The sequence below is a fragment of the Callorhinchus milii genome, unplaced genomic scaffold, assembly GCF_018977255.1.
Source record: "Callorhinchus milii isolate IMCB2004 unplaced genomic scaffold, IMCB_Cmil_1.0 Scaffold8, whole genome shotgun sequence".
NCBI classification, from domain to species: Eukaryota; Metazoa; Chordata; class Chondrichthyes; order Chimaeriformes; family Callorhinchidae; genus Callorhinchus; species Callorhinchus milii.
The window spans coordinates 13,653,610-13,670,942 of NW_024704749.1; the positions used below are offsets into that span (position 1 = coordinate 13,653,610).

Genomic DNA, 17,333 nt, shown 5'->3' on the forward strand with positions numbered 1-17,333 from the left:
TGAGACGGGATTGCCACATTGAACCTGGTCAGTAATTAGTTGACGTTTCGAGTCTGATGCTTCTGGACTCCACTGATCTGTTGGGAATCTTTGCTATATGTACACTCTCAGAATGTATAGATTGTCAATGAAAAGCTGAAATGCAGGTAGGATCAGAGAAATTTCAGTTCCAGAACTTGTTCCATTCGTGCCTTATCCTGTTATGAGTTGACCATTTGCAGGACCTTCCAATAAATACTATGTAATGAGTAATAAACCAGGATACTTGTAAGATATTCTCTTAAATCAGTCACATTGTACTGTTGCTCTGTCAGTAAATATCCTGCACTGCCTTTGCATCCTTATTTCTCTGCCGTGTCCACTTTATGCTGTTCTTCCTCATAATACTAACAAAGATTCCATGTCAGAGGGGTTAAAAATACACGAATGAATTGTGGACATTGGAACAACAAATACTTTTCTGTGTATAAACTTTGTTCATTTCAATGAAATTCTCACTTGGAAAACCGTTTCCTTTTCTAAGTAGAGGAGAACATAGCATTCAATCTGCCTTACTGAGGCACTGCACCGCTTTCCTTTATGAACGTCATTGTTCTTGTTCTCCGAAAAAGCTGACTCCCATTTTATGCGAAACACATGCAACATATATTGTGCAAAATGTTTTCAGAACTATTGGGAGTTGCGAGATGGTTACTCTATTTGGGAAATCAGTTGGTCCCGTGCTTAAGTGCCATCATTCACAATGTTCTCCTATGTTGCTGACGGAATTGCATTGCTTTGATTTCTCTTATCAGTTCTCAATATTAACAAAAACATGCATTTCTGGATTTAAAAGAAATCTTAAACTCTCAAGAGTTTATCTCAATCACAATTGGGTATGAAGTGAATCTAAATATTTAACCGATTTTATAAACCTTTCATAATGGTATGCAATCTGATGTATCAAATGGGTGTCCGATCCGTCTTCATTTTGGTTTTAGCTTGAATTGACAAATACTTCGGCACTAGTGGAACAAAGAATTTAAAAATCTTGCTTTTTATTTTCTTTCTAAGATGCACCATTGAAGGAAACTCTTGCTTTCTGAATAACTTACTATAACAGAAGTTAGTGCACTTGTACACACTGCAGTGGTAGAGTGTGGATTCTTTCTGTACACAGTGGATTTCTGCCTCAACATAGATCCGAGGGAGATGTTGAGTGTAAATAAACATTATACTTTCTCAGAGAGAAAAAATACAAAACCCTGGCCTGTTAATTAGTCATGCTGGGCTGCGGTTAAAACATTCAAGCAGTCGATCAGTATTAAGAGAGGCCTACTAGAAGGTTGACTGCCTAACCCTGGATTGGGGTAGTTACAAGTGAGGGGGAAGGGGGGAAGCAGCTGCTTTCATTTATTTTTACAGTTCCAGCCAGTATTTAGACAGCAGCCATAAGCAAACTGTTGTTAAAATCTCAGGAGAATCTGCTGATTTAAAAAATCTCCTCACACCAGTTAATGGCAGCAACTAGGTGAGTGAAAAACTACAACTTGGAAGGCGTTTTTTTTCTGCCAAAATGGAAATTAAGTGCTGGGAATTAAAGTCCAAAGAGCTAGTAAATTCTATAATTTGCCATTGAAATGATTAATTTCTTTGCATGCTATTGATCTGAGGCACTTTATTTCTACCACACTTAGTCGTCCGTTTTGACAGTTTGTGTGAATTTATTGTTTTCCTTAAAGTGACTGAGTAAAAGATTAAGTGGTCAGAAAAGGTGACATAGAAAGACTGGAGAGGAAATAAGGCACGGAGAAGTGAATAAAGGGTTAAAACCTGATTCCCAAGCGGTGTTCTGGGGAGGTATTTGGTTGGGAATTTTGCTCCTCATAAGTGTAGTGAATAGCGTAGGTCCTCCAGCACTGTATCCTCACTTTGACTCAGGCATTCACTGATGTTCAGTTGATTGGCTAAATAAGTATCTTGTGAGTATATGTAATGTCAATTAACATTGCGTGCTGGTGTGGTGTACTTCCAATCAACGGAAAGGAGTGCCATTTGGATGGAATTGAAATCACCTCACGTTAGACCCGCAGTCTTGCTATTCTTCAGTAGAACTAAGAATTTCAAGAATGTAATCTCATCAATTGATCACGTGAATTTGTCATTGATTTAAAATTGTTCGTAATGATCACCCAAGCCTCTAGGTGATCACGCCTGAACATTTCTCTTATGCACCTTTGTTTTACAGTGTGTACTCTTGGAGTTGGTAATGGTTGGGATGGGTGGGGAGGGGTGGGCGCTCTTCTTATTTCTTTATTGGTTCTGCCCCCTTCCCCCAGGAGAAGTAGCCAGTTGGTCATCACACATCCGCATCTATCATTCTCATTGGAGCCCACGTGAACAAATAGACGTGTGGATAAGTAGTGTGTGGATAAACTGTGTTTTGCTATATTGGAAATGACTTGCTCTTACCGAGGGGGAAAGAAATCTCAGAAATGTGAGATCTCATAAATGTGACAGGTACGGTTTTTAACATACCTCATTGGGGGAGCTACGTTTATGATTCCAAAGTTGTCAGTACTTTATTATCTCTCAGTTGAATGGTGACACCTTGCAGTCTCAGGTTTGCCAGCTTGTATTATGATGATTTAGGCATTGAGCCTTTTTTTAAACAATGGTTCACAAAGAAATGCCCAGAAAGCTTTCTTACATAATCAGCAATGCATTGAGAAAGAAACTTCCTCTTCTATTTTCTCTGCTTCAGTTTAATATCTATGTCTTCTGTTTGCTTCTTTTTTTTTTGCTTCTTGTTCCATCATATATTTGTGTGTGCTTTTTGTCTCACTTTCAGTCTTCCATTTTCTTTTTCTACACCTGTCTTCTTTATTTACCTTTTCTACCTGCTGAAGAGGAGATCATGACTTAGCTATCAGCATCCTCTGGAACTATTTGATCCTTCTGCTGCTGTTCCCAACTCCTCCACTGATTATTGCTTGGCTATCATCACTTAAAAGGCTAAAAGTGAAGTGCTTTGAATGCAAAACATTCAATACAATATCTTCCTACTTCTTTGCAGGTTCAACTCCCGCCCACCATCTTCCCCTTGTGGATAACTTAGCAGACTGAAAAATCCCTTGTAAAATAAATCCATCGTGAAATACTACTCAAAACAGTACAGCACTGTTAAAATGAGCAGATAAATCTGCTGTGTTAGGGAAACCTTAATCTTAGGAAAGCTTAAATTGTGTCCATGAGCAACTCACTCGCACATATCACAGCGACCATCTCGTTACAACAATCATAACTTGACCCTTTGGGTGCTTTATTTTAACCAAAAATTGTTTGAGAGAAATTTTAAATGAGGAACCAGTGAAGCCTAATTTAACACAGAGGGAGGTTCTAAATTAGGTATAGTTTGCTCCTGTACAAGTTTTTTAAATCCGGCTGTGGCTGGGATTTCATACTAGTGATTGGGCACCGTTGAAGGCCCATCATTCATAAACAATGCAGTTCGAGTTCATTATTTTTCAATCACCAAGTTTATCAAGTAATGTGATTATTTAAAAAAAGACGCCAGAACAATTCCTTTGAAAACTGTTTTTATTTTAGATTCAGACCACTTAGAGGAATTTGGTAAATCAAGGTATTCTGCATTCACTCAAGCGAATTTAATCTGATCACTTGCCAGTTAATGGACGTTTGCACTTGAGGCCCGATAACCCATCCCGTCTAATGCCGATAATTGCTTGATTATGTGCGCAGGGATAGTTTCCATTGTCTTCAGAAGTCTTCCATTTCAAGGACTTGTGGAGAAGCTTTGTTTTGCAAACCTACATTTTATTTTGGTGACCCACTGAGACAACTTGTGATTTTCACATATATTTGGCATTGACTCAGTCGCTTTGTTAACCACAGAATAATCCCTCTGATTAAGAGATTTATAATCACAGAATCTTGTGAAAAGTCTCCCGAGCGTATAACGTTTTTTTTTAAAAAGTATTCTTTATTGCTGCCACACAATACATTTGAACTTCTTATTATTTAGATGGAGCTTGGATGTTTAGCAAACTCCTTAAACCAATAAAGATATCATTTGCATTATCTTGGGAACATGTTTTCAAGTTGTGGCTTTTTTTTAAAAAAAAATGACTTTGTGTAGTGTAGAGTAAAAAATGTAGAGTAGTGAGCGTTCTGAGAAGACTAGTGGAAAGGGCATTCACTTTGTACTTCTGCCTTTTTAAAGACACCAAACAAAGACCCAAAGGAAGAAGGTGTAAATAGTCTAGAATCTGGAACAAAACTTCCACCTCCACCATCACCAGCACCATCACAACAACCAACACCACCACAGCAACAGATACTACCTCAGAATCAGAACAATACTGCCACTAGCAAACCACAGTCAGGTAATAAAGGAAACTGAACCGGAATACAGTAAGTTTTTTTTCAAATGTGCGTTTGTTATAGAGATCAACTAATGTCAATATTGTAGGTTTACTGGAAGCGCTTGACAGTAAAAATGTAGAGTGGTAGTGCTATAGTAACATTTCCTGGCTGGATATCGCTCGTCTTTTTAAAAACAGATTACACACAGGCAATAGCTTTCGAAATAGTTCAGAGGCCAAAGCGTTTATTTAAAAAAAATTGCTTTCATTTAAGAATTAAATAGCGCATTTTGATGTACTGTACATAATCCATGTTTATCCAGTCCATGGAATAAAAAACAGGTCTGATTTGGACATGTAACTAATTCTACATGTATTTATGCCTAGGAACGTAGCACATTAGACATATGAATTGCAGTTATGACACAAATTGCAGAGCATACTAGTGTTTATTTTATTAAATGTTCAAAATAATTAAAACTTTGACAGTGGCTAGGAAGAAGAAGCGAAAAATGGGGATTTACAGCCTGGTTCCTAAGAAGAAGACCAAACTGCTAAAACAGCGCACAGTACTTGAAATGTTTCAGAACATATCACGGTCTGCATCTGGCATGGAGGTGGGTCCAGAAAATGTAAACTTTCTGCACAGAGTATATATTTTGTTCACTACTTTAAAAAAAAGTACAAATGAGGCTGTAGGGGCAGTTCAGCTTGAAATTTTCAACAATTCACACAATTCAAAATTATGTGTTGCTTATTTTTTTCCCCTTCACTTGATACATTTTTGTTTCTCTTGTTGGTCAGTTTTTTTTTAAAAAAACCCATTTAAAAAAAATTATCCTTTGAATAAAAATTTTGAGAATGGTACCGAGTAAAGAGACACCAGGAAGCTGCCTCCATAGAATATTTGACCAAAAAGACCTTCTAGACCTGTAGGAGCAGGAGAAGGCCATTTAGCCCTGTTGCTCCAAGTTCATTAGATCAAAGCAGATCTTTATTTCCATTTCCATGTCTTTCTCCATACCCCTTAATACGGTTGCTTCTAAGAGTGACCCAGAGCACAGTTTCCTTTTTCTTTTCCAATTCCTTATCAGTTGTCAATGTGCATTAATTGGTGTAGAAGTTGTCTTGGGCAGACATTTTAGCTGAGGTTCTTCGTAACTACAAAGCATTTAGCAGTTCGAACTGATCTCTTCTACAGCAGCCACCATTGAACTTTGCCTCTATTTACTCCAATTGCCACTTCCATACGTGACTGGTAAAAATGACTTGTACTGTATTGTCTAACAGTTAACCTGGAACTTCCCATTGCAGAATCACAAACTTTTTACACTTAACTCCTGCACAATTGGCGCTTCTCTCTTCCCAGTGTTTTCAGCGCAAGATGTTGAGGCCAATTTACATTCATGTTCTGTCGCATTGAAAGGATCTGGATTTGGCAGAGGTAGTCTCCAGATGCCATTCTCAAAGGCAAAGTCCATGGAGTTGGGTAGTTAGCAGGATGCTTAGTTTAAAAAAACAGTTATCATGAGCTGAAAATCCAATACCACAGGCCCAGTTTCGTGGGCTTTGCCATTGAAAACAGGGTCAGGCCTTCTGGTACATCAGAGAACATTCAGTGTGATAAATATCACATCTACCATTAAATTGATAACAATAAAATCAAAGATGGGTGCACATTAGACCTGAGAAGAAATGAGCCAACCCCACCATAGCCACTAAGGTTACACTCTCAAGATTAATGGGAAGCAGCATCCATTGAATTTCTCCCCAAAAAGGGTTTTCCAGGGCAATGGTTACAAATTCTCCCAACATCTGAAGACTTGGTGATTTCCTTTCAAGTATTGTAGTCACCCGAAAGCACTCAGTTATTCGTCTTCAGTAAACCTCGTGAATTATTGCAGTCGGCATCTTTCCATTTTGATCACAAACCAATGCATCATTTCTTGGACACGATTCATTGGTGGAGATCAGTGCTGGAAGCTTCAATCTGGTGTGTTACAAAACTTCAACTGTGGGACTTCAGTTAGGTTTGGTGAGTTGGGCACAGAATACACAAAGGGTTGGAAGAAAGGCCTTGGGAGTGGAAAAGTACCATGAAACAGGACACTGGTGTATTGTAAAACCCATGCTGCTATTATTACACAGGTTTAAGAAAAAATCTGTTCTTCATGGTCAGGTCTTGATGTTATTTTAAGAAAAGATTTATCTTGTTCATCTATCTTTCACTGAAGTGGATGTGAAGTTACAATTTTGCACAATCAAAATTAATTTGTGCTACACTTACCTAATCGTCCACAAAATATACAATCAATTCTGTGTATCCTGTTATCCTGTGAAGCTCTTTGAGACATCTCAACGACATGATAAGACGGTGGATCAAATGCAAGGATTATTATGTTATTGTGGGAAGCGTGTAGTTTTTTTTTTAAAAATCAAGGTGTGATTTGAAATCCAAAAGTTTTGGAAGTCAATTGGAAACAGAATAGATTTTGGATATGTATGTGGCAAAAAAAAGGGAAAATGAATTTTGCTTGTTGCCTCAGGAAACTTTATTTGGTTTTATACCGATACTAAAATGATGGATTTCAAATGTACTGGTGTGAACATGGCTTCAAAGCCACCTTTAAAATCAATGGCAATCTACCATTTGTGCTTACTTTTTAACATTGGAGTTTGTCTCCCAGAACTGTTCGTGCGACATTACGCGCACAAAATAGTCAATCCACTTTACAGTATATCCTGTGAAGTGCTTTGAGACGTCTCGACGATGTTGATCGGGCACTATATCAAATGCAAGGATTATTGTAGATCTATAAGCTTTCCTTCTGTGTTGCAGGAACAGAAAGACTCTTCTAATGGTGTCGTTGAGAATATAAACGGGGAGAATGTCGATGTATCTCAAGAGATGGAGTCTGAGGAGGAGGAAGAGGAGGAGTATGAGGAGGAAGAGGAAAAATACAGTGTTGCAGACCAACCGGATTCCGAGCTCTCAACAGATTGTGGAGGCACTGGGAGCTCCTCTCAGGGCAGCATTCGTGAAATGGAATCTTCTAAGAAAGTATGTACATGTGCCGTATTATCACAAATTTAAGATTATAACTCTTTTTTGGTTGCTTCACAGTCTACACCAGTGGTGGCCAACCTTTTCGGTCAGCAGATGAAGTATATAAAAAAAATTCTGTTGAATTTTTCATCATGGGTGCCATGGGTATAGCAATATCTTGGTAGCTACTGGAAACCAGGTGCACTGTATTGATTTGCAGCAGACTTGCTAGTTCCTGATGCCCCCAAAAGTGGCTCACGGGCCACGGCTTTACACCACATCAAGACCTTGTTTCCAGTTACTACCGAGCCGCGATACCCATGGCGTGGCCTTCAATGAAGAAAAATTCAATGTAGAAAAATGTATTTGGTTGACCGACCTGAAAGGTTAAACACTAAACATTTACTTAAGCTGTTGTTTTCGGTTGCTATTGTCATTCTTTCTACAATTTGCCCTTCTCTTCCCCCCCGCAAAATGAAAAAAACTTATCTTAAGGCTTTTGTGCCACATTTTTTTGCTTTATATACATTCTGACATTTTAAATACACAGATAGAACATCAAAGAATTATAATTGCGGGATTTTTTTATGCACGGTGCTTTTATTTTTCTCTTTCCACTTCCACCTTCCTTGGGTTCACTTGTAGCAAGAGGGATATGATCCTGAGGAGGACCAAGATACTGATGACATGGAGGAGGAAGATGATGACTTTGAGTCAGATGTGGTGAGTTGTAAGTTCTAGGGGTGTATGTGCTACCATAAAGTTGAGGTGTTTTTCACCTAAACCTGAAGAATTTACTCGGCCAATAACTAGGGAAATCTGAGATTATAGTATCCTGATGCATGCAATATGAGCACTTGAGTTTCTTGAGGATTCTCGGCACCCAAACATAGGATTTTTTTCAGTATTTCTGATTCTCTGTTTGAAAATTGGCACTTACCAACTCGCATGATTTCTCAAAATTGACTTGTCTGAGTCTCGCTTTATTTGGTTCTACATGCCTCTTCAGCTTGACGTGTATCCTCTCTAACATAGCATTAAAAGGCAACTCACACAAGCCCTCCTGATGTAGTACACCTGTGGTGTGGTACTGAGCCACGTAGGCATGTTGGGGCTTGGTTTCTCGTGTGACATTAGCCCTTCTAATAATCTTGCCGATGGTTTGTAACAAAGAAATTGCCAGAGGAAAAAACTCCGAATTTTGTCTTTGACCACGCAGAGTTCAGAATCTGGTTTGAAAAGGAAGTGGAAGAAAAAGGGAAAGAATGACAACCCGTGGGTTAAACCATCACGGAAGCGAAGGCGGAAAAATCGACCAAAAAGCAGGAATATCGCAGGTAATGTAAATAATTGCACTGAGCATCACAGCCAAGCCCAATTGTTTCTGCACCTTGATTCTCAAGCATGGCACATGCCAGAAAGAGAAAGGAATCTTTCCCGGTGCTCTGGCCAACAATCCCTAGATAAAACTGGTCACTCACTTCATGGCTATTTGCCTGCTGCATTCGCCGACAAATAATTATTGCGCTTCACAGTAAAATTTTGTGAAGCACTTTGAGACTTGATGATGTGATGAAACGCCACATCAAATGCAAGGATTATAAGGACTATTTTTGTGCTTCCTGGGAATCACTGGATGGAGATGAGGAGTAAGAACCTTGTCTGAATTATTTTCCTTGTCCAAGGATACTGAGACTATTTGTTCCATTCCTATTGTCAGGACAGTGGAGGTTTGTATGAACTGGAACTTGTGGTTGGTGGAGCTGGGAGATTGGTGAGGAGGCATTTGAATCATCCTTACAGTCCACAAGACTATTTGGATTATCGTATTAATGCTGATGCTTGTTACCTTGCTTGAACTTGTCCCCTACTGAGACCTAATCCCTTTTTACCTCGTACTCTGCAAACATTTTTCTTGAAGTATTTATCCAATTTTCCATTCAAATGTTCTGATGGACAAGCATATACGGTATACTGGATGTCTGGATAAGATTCACTGGCACTAATCTGATCTCAGAGCTGAACAGAGAAATAAACCAATAGAGTATATGACTTAATCAAAACCAGTCAATTGGATTAGACCTTGTAATTCAATGCTTGTCCACCCAGCATCCTCTGTATGCAGAGGTAAGCACACACAAGCATACATTTTTTGAATTGCCTGTCTTGCATAAAACTGGGGATGCAGCAAAATAATGCAATCGTGGTTTGTCATTTTGGTGGGATAATTGAGGCTGAAGATCTAATTCCTTTCAGATTAATTCCCTATTAGAACTCCAGGCAATTGGGGTCTGCTACATGGTATGTGATAACTTAAATGGCAAAGGTGATTGTTCTGTCCAAAGTGCTCCCCTCGGTATACAAGAAAATGTGTTCCGATTTTTTTTTCTTTCAGGGAAGAATCCTTGCATTTATAGCCCCAGCACTGTTTAGTCACCTGTGGAGTCCTGTAGCTCAGTGGTTAGAGCACTCGCCTCACAAGCGAGAGGACCTGGGTTCGATTCCTGGGCAGAGTAAAACGTTAGGCAAGTTTCCTTACACCACACACCTCTGCTTACCAGCAGCAAGTATAGTAGATTGGCGGAACACTTTTCCCCATCAAAAAAAAATTTGGTCACTCAATCCACGATTGTTTGTGGGACACTGCTGTGTGCAGTTAGCTGCTGTGTTTCGCCCACAAAACATAAATAATACTTGCATTTGATATAGTGCTTCTCACATCTTCTAGACGTCTCAAAGTGCTTCACAGAATAGACTGTAAAGTGAATTGACTGTATGTTTGTCAGCGAAACCCAGCAGCCAATTGCGCACAGCAGTGTCCCACAAACAGTTGTGGACTGAAGTGACCAATTTATGTTTTTTCTTTCTCGGGGGATGCATGTGGAATAAGGAAACTTGCCCAATATTTCACCCTGCCGGGAATCGAACCCAGGACTCACGCTTACATGGAGAGTGCTCTAACTATTGAGCTTCAGGACACACATTGAATTGATATACAGTCAGTTCACTTTACAGTATATTCTGTGAAATGTTTTTAGACCTCTCAAAGACGTGATAAGGTGCAATACCAATGCAATTATTATTAGGTATCTTTTGTGATGTGTATTATGGGTCTTTTGTATTTTTATCCATCGGAATATGTATCTTGACTGCTTTCAGGTACTGAAACAGAGACCCAAGCTCAGACAGACAGCACTGAGTATACAGAGGTGCCACTTGGCTCACTGGATCTGCCTGCAGGAGGTCTGTTCTCCTCACTCTCTCCAGGTAATATTATCGTCTTGAGTTTTAACAGTGTGAACTCTAAGCTATTAAAAAAAATACAGTGTAAACCCTACTTGTTTAGCACTATTCCATTTGTTTAATTAATTTTCGGAATGGTTCACATTTCCACCCATCTCCAAAGTCATTCCACACCAGATGGAGCTCAGTAGGGGAGAGTCCTTCATCCGAAACTGACATGACTACTGTTTTCAGTGCTACTCAAACCATGCCGACTCTCATTTTTTCTGATGCAAAATTAATTGTTGTTAATTACTAACTTTAAAAGCATTTTAATAATTTGAAGGCAATGCTTAATGTGTTGCTTGAACAGCAGCGGTAATAGCCTTTCTAAATCTCATTAGTTAATTGCGTAGAATATAGAACAATAATTGCATGTTTCTGGTGGATGTTTTCAAACTTTAATTTTGTGTGATCAGTACTTAAGCAATATGAACTTCAGGTTTAAAAAGTATTCAATATTGTCATGATTTAGGCCATTTATAGGCTTCCAGCAAGGAGTTTAAGTGTATAGTAATGCAGGCAGAAACTGATGATCAATTTATGACAATCAATAGTTGATTAATTCTCAGTTGTTGCACTTTGGAGAATGTTCGATTGGATGAATAAAAACGTAAATGACGAGTGAGTTGAGATGCTTAGATAGAGAGAGATGCATGTAGTGTACAACTTGGAAAAAAACGTTTAGAACGATTGCATTTTTTTCACTGAGGTTTTAATGCCATGCAAACGTCTTTTGGATATTGGTGCTTGCAACGGTTTTACACTGATAATAACTTCCAAATATAGTTGAAAAGAGCCGCTTTAGCATTGTGGGGATTCTGCGCAGGTATTTCCCAAAGCTCTGACCCAATGGAACTAGAAAAACTACAGGAGCTCGAAAAGCTACAAGAGCTGCCACTTTGCAGTTGCCGGATGGAAGCGCCAAAAAGCCGAGAGATTTTTAAGACGGTGAATGATAAGTGTATGGCCACCGAGACGATAGACGATGAGGTAAGTCTTCCATAAGTTAGAAAAAGCCACTGTGTGGGGGATATATTGGCTATTTCTGATGATTAAACCATCTGAATTGTAGCAAGTTGTTTTTACGTAGTCGGAAAGGCTGAACTTAAAACTTAAATGTCTCAACGAGCAATATTACTTTGAAGAGATATTTGTGCTGAAGATAAAATTACACTGCAAGTTACAGCATGGGTGGGACAGGTTGAAATAAAATGTTTACAAGAAATTTCCTTGGTGGTGGTCTTGTATTTTCAATATGATGTGACGATTTGACCGATTTTACGAATTAAAATATTAAAATGTGCCAACGTATCCTTTGGTATTTTTTTTTCTATTTTGTGGAACATTTTGTGAATGTTTCTTGCAGTTGAGTAGATGCATCAACAGTGTGAACAAACAAGAGATGATGCGACCCTCCAACAACGTGCAACTAATGGTATTGTGTGAGGACCACAGAGCCAGGATGGTTAAACATCAGTGTTGTCCAGGATGTGGATACTTCTGTACTGCTGTGAGTATAGACAGTCCCGTGTCATTTTTCAACTGGGGAGTCCTGAGGCTGTAAATAGATGTCCAGTTGTCCACCAGGTGGCGGATGAGAGTTTGGCAGAGGGAGTAATCTAATCATCATAATCCTGGCATTAGTTTGTGTCTTTCCTCTCAAGGGATGAGTTAAGATATTTGGATCAGGATTGAATTGTTCCCCCCCCTTGATGGACCAAACAATCAGTTTTTGTGGAATGGTTCTTGTCGCCCCAATTCGGCAGCAGTGTTAGAGGTTCATTAGGTTTCAGTTTCCTTGCACTGTTTGTCTTCCTGTGCAGGCAATCTGGTCCAGAGCAACGGTCTTTAGGCAGGGGAAGAAAATGCTATGTCTTATTTGGACCAAAATCAAAGACTAGTACTGTGCAGGACTCCAAAGCACTAGGCCAGATCGAAAACAAATAAAATAAGGTTCTATCCTGCCCCCTCCTGGAGATAGAGAAGGGGGGAAATCTGCACTGCTCCTATCTAGACAGCTGCTGCTGGAAAGTCTTTGTAGGTAGACAGAAAAGTGCTTGTCTGTGCACAAGCCCTTTGTATGAAGCTGTGAATTTACAAGCAAATCGATGAGGCATTTTTCCCAAGAGGGAAGAAAATCTCGAGGGAGGTGGTAGTTTGTTGGTGTAATTTCTGTTAGTTTATAAAGTGGGACACCCTTGGGATGTCCTTATGTTAAAGGCACTAAATAAATGTAAATTTACAAGTGTAAACAACAAATTACACTTGTATAGCGACCTTCATGTCGGACATGGGATGAAATTGCTGCTTGACCTTCTACTTTGGGAATTTTTTGGGAGTGTGAGTGGGAGAGCAAAATGTTTTGTTAACCATTGCCAGGAATGTTCACAAAATAAATACCAATTGCCTATGGCTGCGTCACATTTTTTGTTCCAGGGGACGTTCATAGAATGCCAACCAGATAACAACATTTCTCATCGCTTTCACAAGAACTGTGCGTCTGAAATGAACGGGATGACTTTCTGTCCGCACTGTGGGGAGGATGCTGCGCAAGCAAAAGAAGTTACCATCGCGAAAGCAGACACCACCTCGATGGTGCCGGTCATTCCACCACAAGAGGAAGAGGAGGAGGAAGAGGAGGAGAAGATGGTTACTGTGAACGGAAAAGCAGACACCACTACAGCAAGGTGAGTTAGTTGCCTTTGGTTGGGTAGCGCTCCTTTCACTGAAGATTAGTTTGATGGACTTCTCTATGGCCCAAACTTTCTCGTAGCCTTAAAATCATTGTCTTAAAGTGTCAAGATTTCTGCAGAACTTTGGAAAGTTTTTAAAAGCAGACGTAAAAGGCGCTTTACAAATATAATTTGTTGTTGTTGTTAAGCTAACATTTAGTTCTTAAAAAAAACTCTCTAGCAGTGCTCGGATGAGGATGATGGGGGAGAGTAAGCCTGAGTCCACCATCTCCAAAGTAGCTGATAGTTCAGATACCTCGGGGCATTTCACTGCATTGAGAACGGGTGCAGTCATATCAACCACAGGACTGCCAACAGGGCCTGGGAAAGAGACCATGGAAAGTATACTTATTGCACTTGACACAGAGAGGTAAGCATTTCCCGAAACCTGAGCCAACCCTTGCAGGTGCTAGCAGTTTAAAAAAAGTTGTGATAAGATCTATGGTTTAACAAAAAATACAACTCAACAAGCTACAATTGTTTGGTTGTTTTGTTATGAACACTTTCTTTTGTTGCTTTCCTTTCTGTAAACTCGCTGAGCTTATAAGTTACCCTGCCATACAGAGCATTTGGAACAGAGCATGTTCTACCACTATATTTCTTCATGCAAGGGTGTGATTGTTGATTGCTTTCCAATTCCCTTGTCTCCTGAGCTGTGTAACTCAGGAGGGCAGCTCCTAGCATCAACCTGATGCTTCACCAAGGTGACATAGTTGAAATTGGGATCTCAACTATGTTGATTTATGGAAATTCATGTCTCCTGTATGTTGGCACTGTATGTTGGAGCTGCAACATACTGTGAAATTTGACCTCCTTTGTAACAATGCTACATCATTCCCTTTATGGTATATTCTGTGAAGCGCTTTGAGACGTCTGAAAGACGTGATTGCAAATGCAAGGATTATTATCATCCTCATCATGCCAATCTGTGGTATTGCCTGTTTTATTTAACAAAGTGCTAACTTTTTTTTGTCAAAATAGACCCAAGAAGTTGCGTTTTCACCCAAAACAGCTGTACATCTCTGCAAAGCAAGGGGAGATGCAGAAAGTGCTTCTAATGTTGGGTAAGTTGGTAACAACAGCAACAACTTGGATTTATATAGCGCCCTCCACGCCGGACGGCGTCTGAGAGCGCTACCATATATTAGCTAAAGTCACACATGTACATATTTCTCTTTAGACTCCAATTATTATCTGTCCATTATCCCTCCTGATCAGGACTTTTTCTACTTGCTCTCAACGTCTCATGTTTTGCCTTCCATATCGTGTTTGTCATGGTCGAACCTAATCCACTTGTATAAGGATACAATCTTTAGTTATCATGCTCATCAGAATATTTTCTGTAAAGCCTATTCTGGTGTCCAGGCAAACTCCTCTTATTACTTAATTCGAACAATTAGCTCCCCCCACCCCACTATTGTATTAAATTAATAATACCAAGGATTTATTGTAATATTTAACTTCACTAAAATGGTCCACAATACTCACAAAAAACAAAAGTAATTTAATATTGACTTCCAAATTCTTCCAGAGAAATGGAATAGTAATCTATGATGATGCCGAAGATAAGTTTCAATATCATCACTTGATGATGACTATCAATAATAATAATCATTTTATTTGATAGAATGATGAATGTCTCAAAGTGCTTCACAAAGTTTCTGTACAGTGCAGTGACTTTGTCTGAAGCTGAATTCATAGGTTGAATGGCCTTTTCCTGTACTTCTGTACTACTTATGGCTTCAAACTACATTATTATTACATCTTTCAGAATGTGACTATTTGGTTAACCATTTGCATTACCAACAGATCAGTCACTGGCTTCCAATTCAACGAAAGCCTAAACTGAGTGTATTATTTTTCTCGCCTTTTCTCCAGTTGACGGGATTGATCCTAACTTTCGAGCTGAACTCCAGAATAGGCGGACACCCCTTCACGCAGCTGCTGAAATGGGCCACGTGGAAATTTGCCATATGCTAGTACAGGTTAGTCTGCCTTTCCCTCTTGTTTTTACTCCGCTTACAAACCTGTGATGCAAAAAAGGAGGTAACAGGAGTTCATTTGAAAACTCAGCAACGGGTTTTGATGATTTCTACATTGCCGTTAGATCTACGGTGCAGTAAGCCGAACATATTTACCAATAAACTGACTGACACTATAAAATGTTTCCCCAAAGTTTTGCAAAATGATTACCTGTACTTTTCTGTTACGATCCAATTGTGCTTTGCCCACCATACACTGTCCTTTGGTGAAGTAGAGTTCTTTTCAGACCTATTTACACCAATAATTTCTGCCACAGCACTTTTGCTAGTGCTCCTATTCACCAGCTGCTACTTCCCTCAGGAATGTTCTCACTTTTGCCCAGCTTGCAGTACGCATGGCTCAGAGCTTTTGCAATCATAACTTGGCATTTATAGAGCGCTTCAGAGCGACAAAGCTGGACACTGAGCAAGGGGCTGTTTTAAATTTCATATCATCTGTAAAATCTGCTGTGTTTTTGGTACCAGTTCTTCAAATGTGTCTGTGTCAGCATCGATTCACTGGCACCTCCTTTGTTTTGCTCATTCATCAAGGACATTTGTCAACTTTTATTGAGCAGCTGGGCTCTGCGTCACACCTTTGGGTGACTGATGCACAATTCTGACAGATTGATCATCATGAGCGAGTATTCAATTCAGCATCAAAAAGTAGTGAGAATTAAAAGAAGAAAGGAGTTTGAAGATGCCATTTAACACTATTATTCACTTGATTATAATGAACTTGGCATTTTTTCCTCCTGGGCCCTGGCTGTATTTTAGAATTGTATTCTTCTGAATAGGAAACTTAACTCGAACCAGCAGTTTGATTCACTGAAATTTTTTCCATCTTTGTTTTTCTTTTATTTTAAAAAAAAGGTTCTAGGTGAAAGAGATGAACGCTAAAATGAATAGTGGTAATGTCTAGTTTGACTTTGTAAACATAAACTATAGAATTTCATACTGTGGGGTAATAATAAGGTATATGAGAAAAGGTTTAATTGTAAACCGTGATAGATCATCTTGGGATTAAGAATGAAGTAACTTTTCTGACTTTTTTTAAAGTAAGAAAATAATTCCTATTGGGTTGTTTTGCAGGCTGGTGCTAATCTAGATACCTGTGATGATGACCAGAGGACTCCATTGATGGAAGCAGCGGAGAACAACCAACTTGAAACCGTTAAATACCTCTTGAAAGCCGGCGCACTGGGAGATCACAAGGTTAGAATGAGCTGCAGATAAATACTTCACAGGATTAAGTTCTTTGCTTGGATTTAATTTGCACTTTCGGGAAGTGAAACGTGCGACTGTATGGTTCGGATACTGCAAAGAGTTAGAAAAACCTGATTGAGGGAATGGGAAATGATTCACTACTGCAAGAGTCTGGAATATCTTGGGTTCCCTGAACATGTTGTGCACAAAACTGGCTGCCCCATTCTACTGTAAATCCTGTAAAGTGCTTCGAGACATCGTCTCTACTTGCTATATCAAATGCGAGGATTGTTATCGTTATTTTAACTTCATAAAGAAATAAAATGAATTGGTTGGTTCTGTGCTAAGCTGCCATGGTGCAATATTGTAAGAAGGGTACCATTGTTAAAGATAACTGCCTTTATTTGTGTAGGTATTTTAGTATAAGAGTGTACTTCTACTTCATATTTATTTGTATTCTAATTTTACTTCAGGATGTAGAGGGTTCAACGTGCCTACATCTGGCTGCTAAGAAAGGTCACTATGACGTGGTTGTACATCTCTTGTGCACAGGACTAATAGATGTGAATTGTCAGGTGAGCAAGACATTTTGCTTGTGAAAGCGGAGTGGAACATAGTGTTGCTATATGTGTAAACTAGTTAACCAATCATGCAATTTAATTTAATAATGGCAAATCCA

The 17,333-nt window shown here is 39.2% G+C and overlaps 1 protein-coding gene across 7 annotated transcripts in view; it reads left to right on the forward strand.

The window, feature by feature from the left end:
* LOC103180404 (histone-lysine N-methyltransferase EHMT1) overlaps positions 1 to 17,333 on the forward strand; it is a 52,232-nt gene that overhangs the window by 24,627 nt on the left and 10,272 nt on the right. For 5 of the 7 annotated variants that reach the window (XM_042337203.1, XM_042337201.1, XM_042337204.1 and 2 more), the window contains 14 exons: positions 4,223 to 4,385; positions 4,854 to 4,981; positions 7,204 to 7,425; positions 8,056 to 8,133; positions 8,630 to 8,747; positions 10,570 to 10,677; positions 11,522 to 11,685; positions 12,062 to 12,205; positions 13,132 to 13,382; positions 13,609 to 13,797; positions 14,409 to 14,491; positions 15,306 to 15,412; positions 16,541 to 16,663; positions 17,128 to 17,229. In XM_042337203.1, the coding sequence (XP_042193137.1) occupies positions 4,223 to 4,385; positions 4,854 to 4,981; positions 7,204 to 7,425; positions 8,056 to 8,133; positions 8,630 to 8,747; positions 10,570 to 10,677; positions 11,522 to 11,685; positions 12,062 to 12,205; positions 13,132 to 13,382; positions 13,609 to 13,797; positions 14,409 to 14,491; positions 15,306 to 15,412; positions 16,541 to 16,663; positions 17,128 to 17,229 (1,980 nt within the window). The remainder of the gene's footprint in view (positions 1 to 4,222; positions 4,386 to 4,853; positions 4,982 to 7,203; positions 7,426 to 8,055; positions 8,134 to 8,629; positions 8,748 to 10,569; positions 10,678 to 11,521; positions 11,686 to 12,061; positions 12,206 to 13,131; positions 13,383 to 13,608; positions 13,798 to 14,408; positions 14,492 to 15,305; positions 15,413 to 16,540; positions 16,664 to 17,127; positions 17,230 to 17,333) is intronic. The other 2 variants (XM_042337202.1, XM_042337207.1) reach the window with 2 other exon arrangements.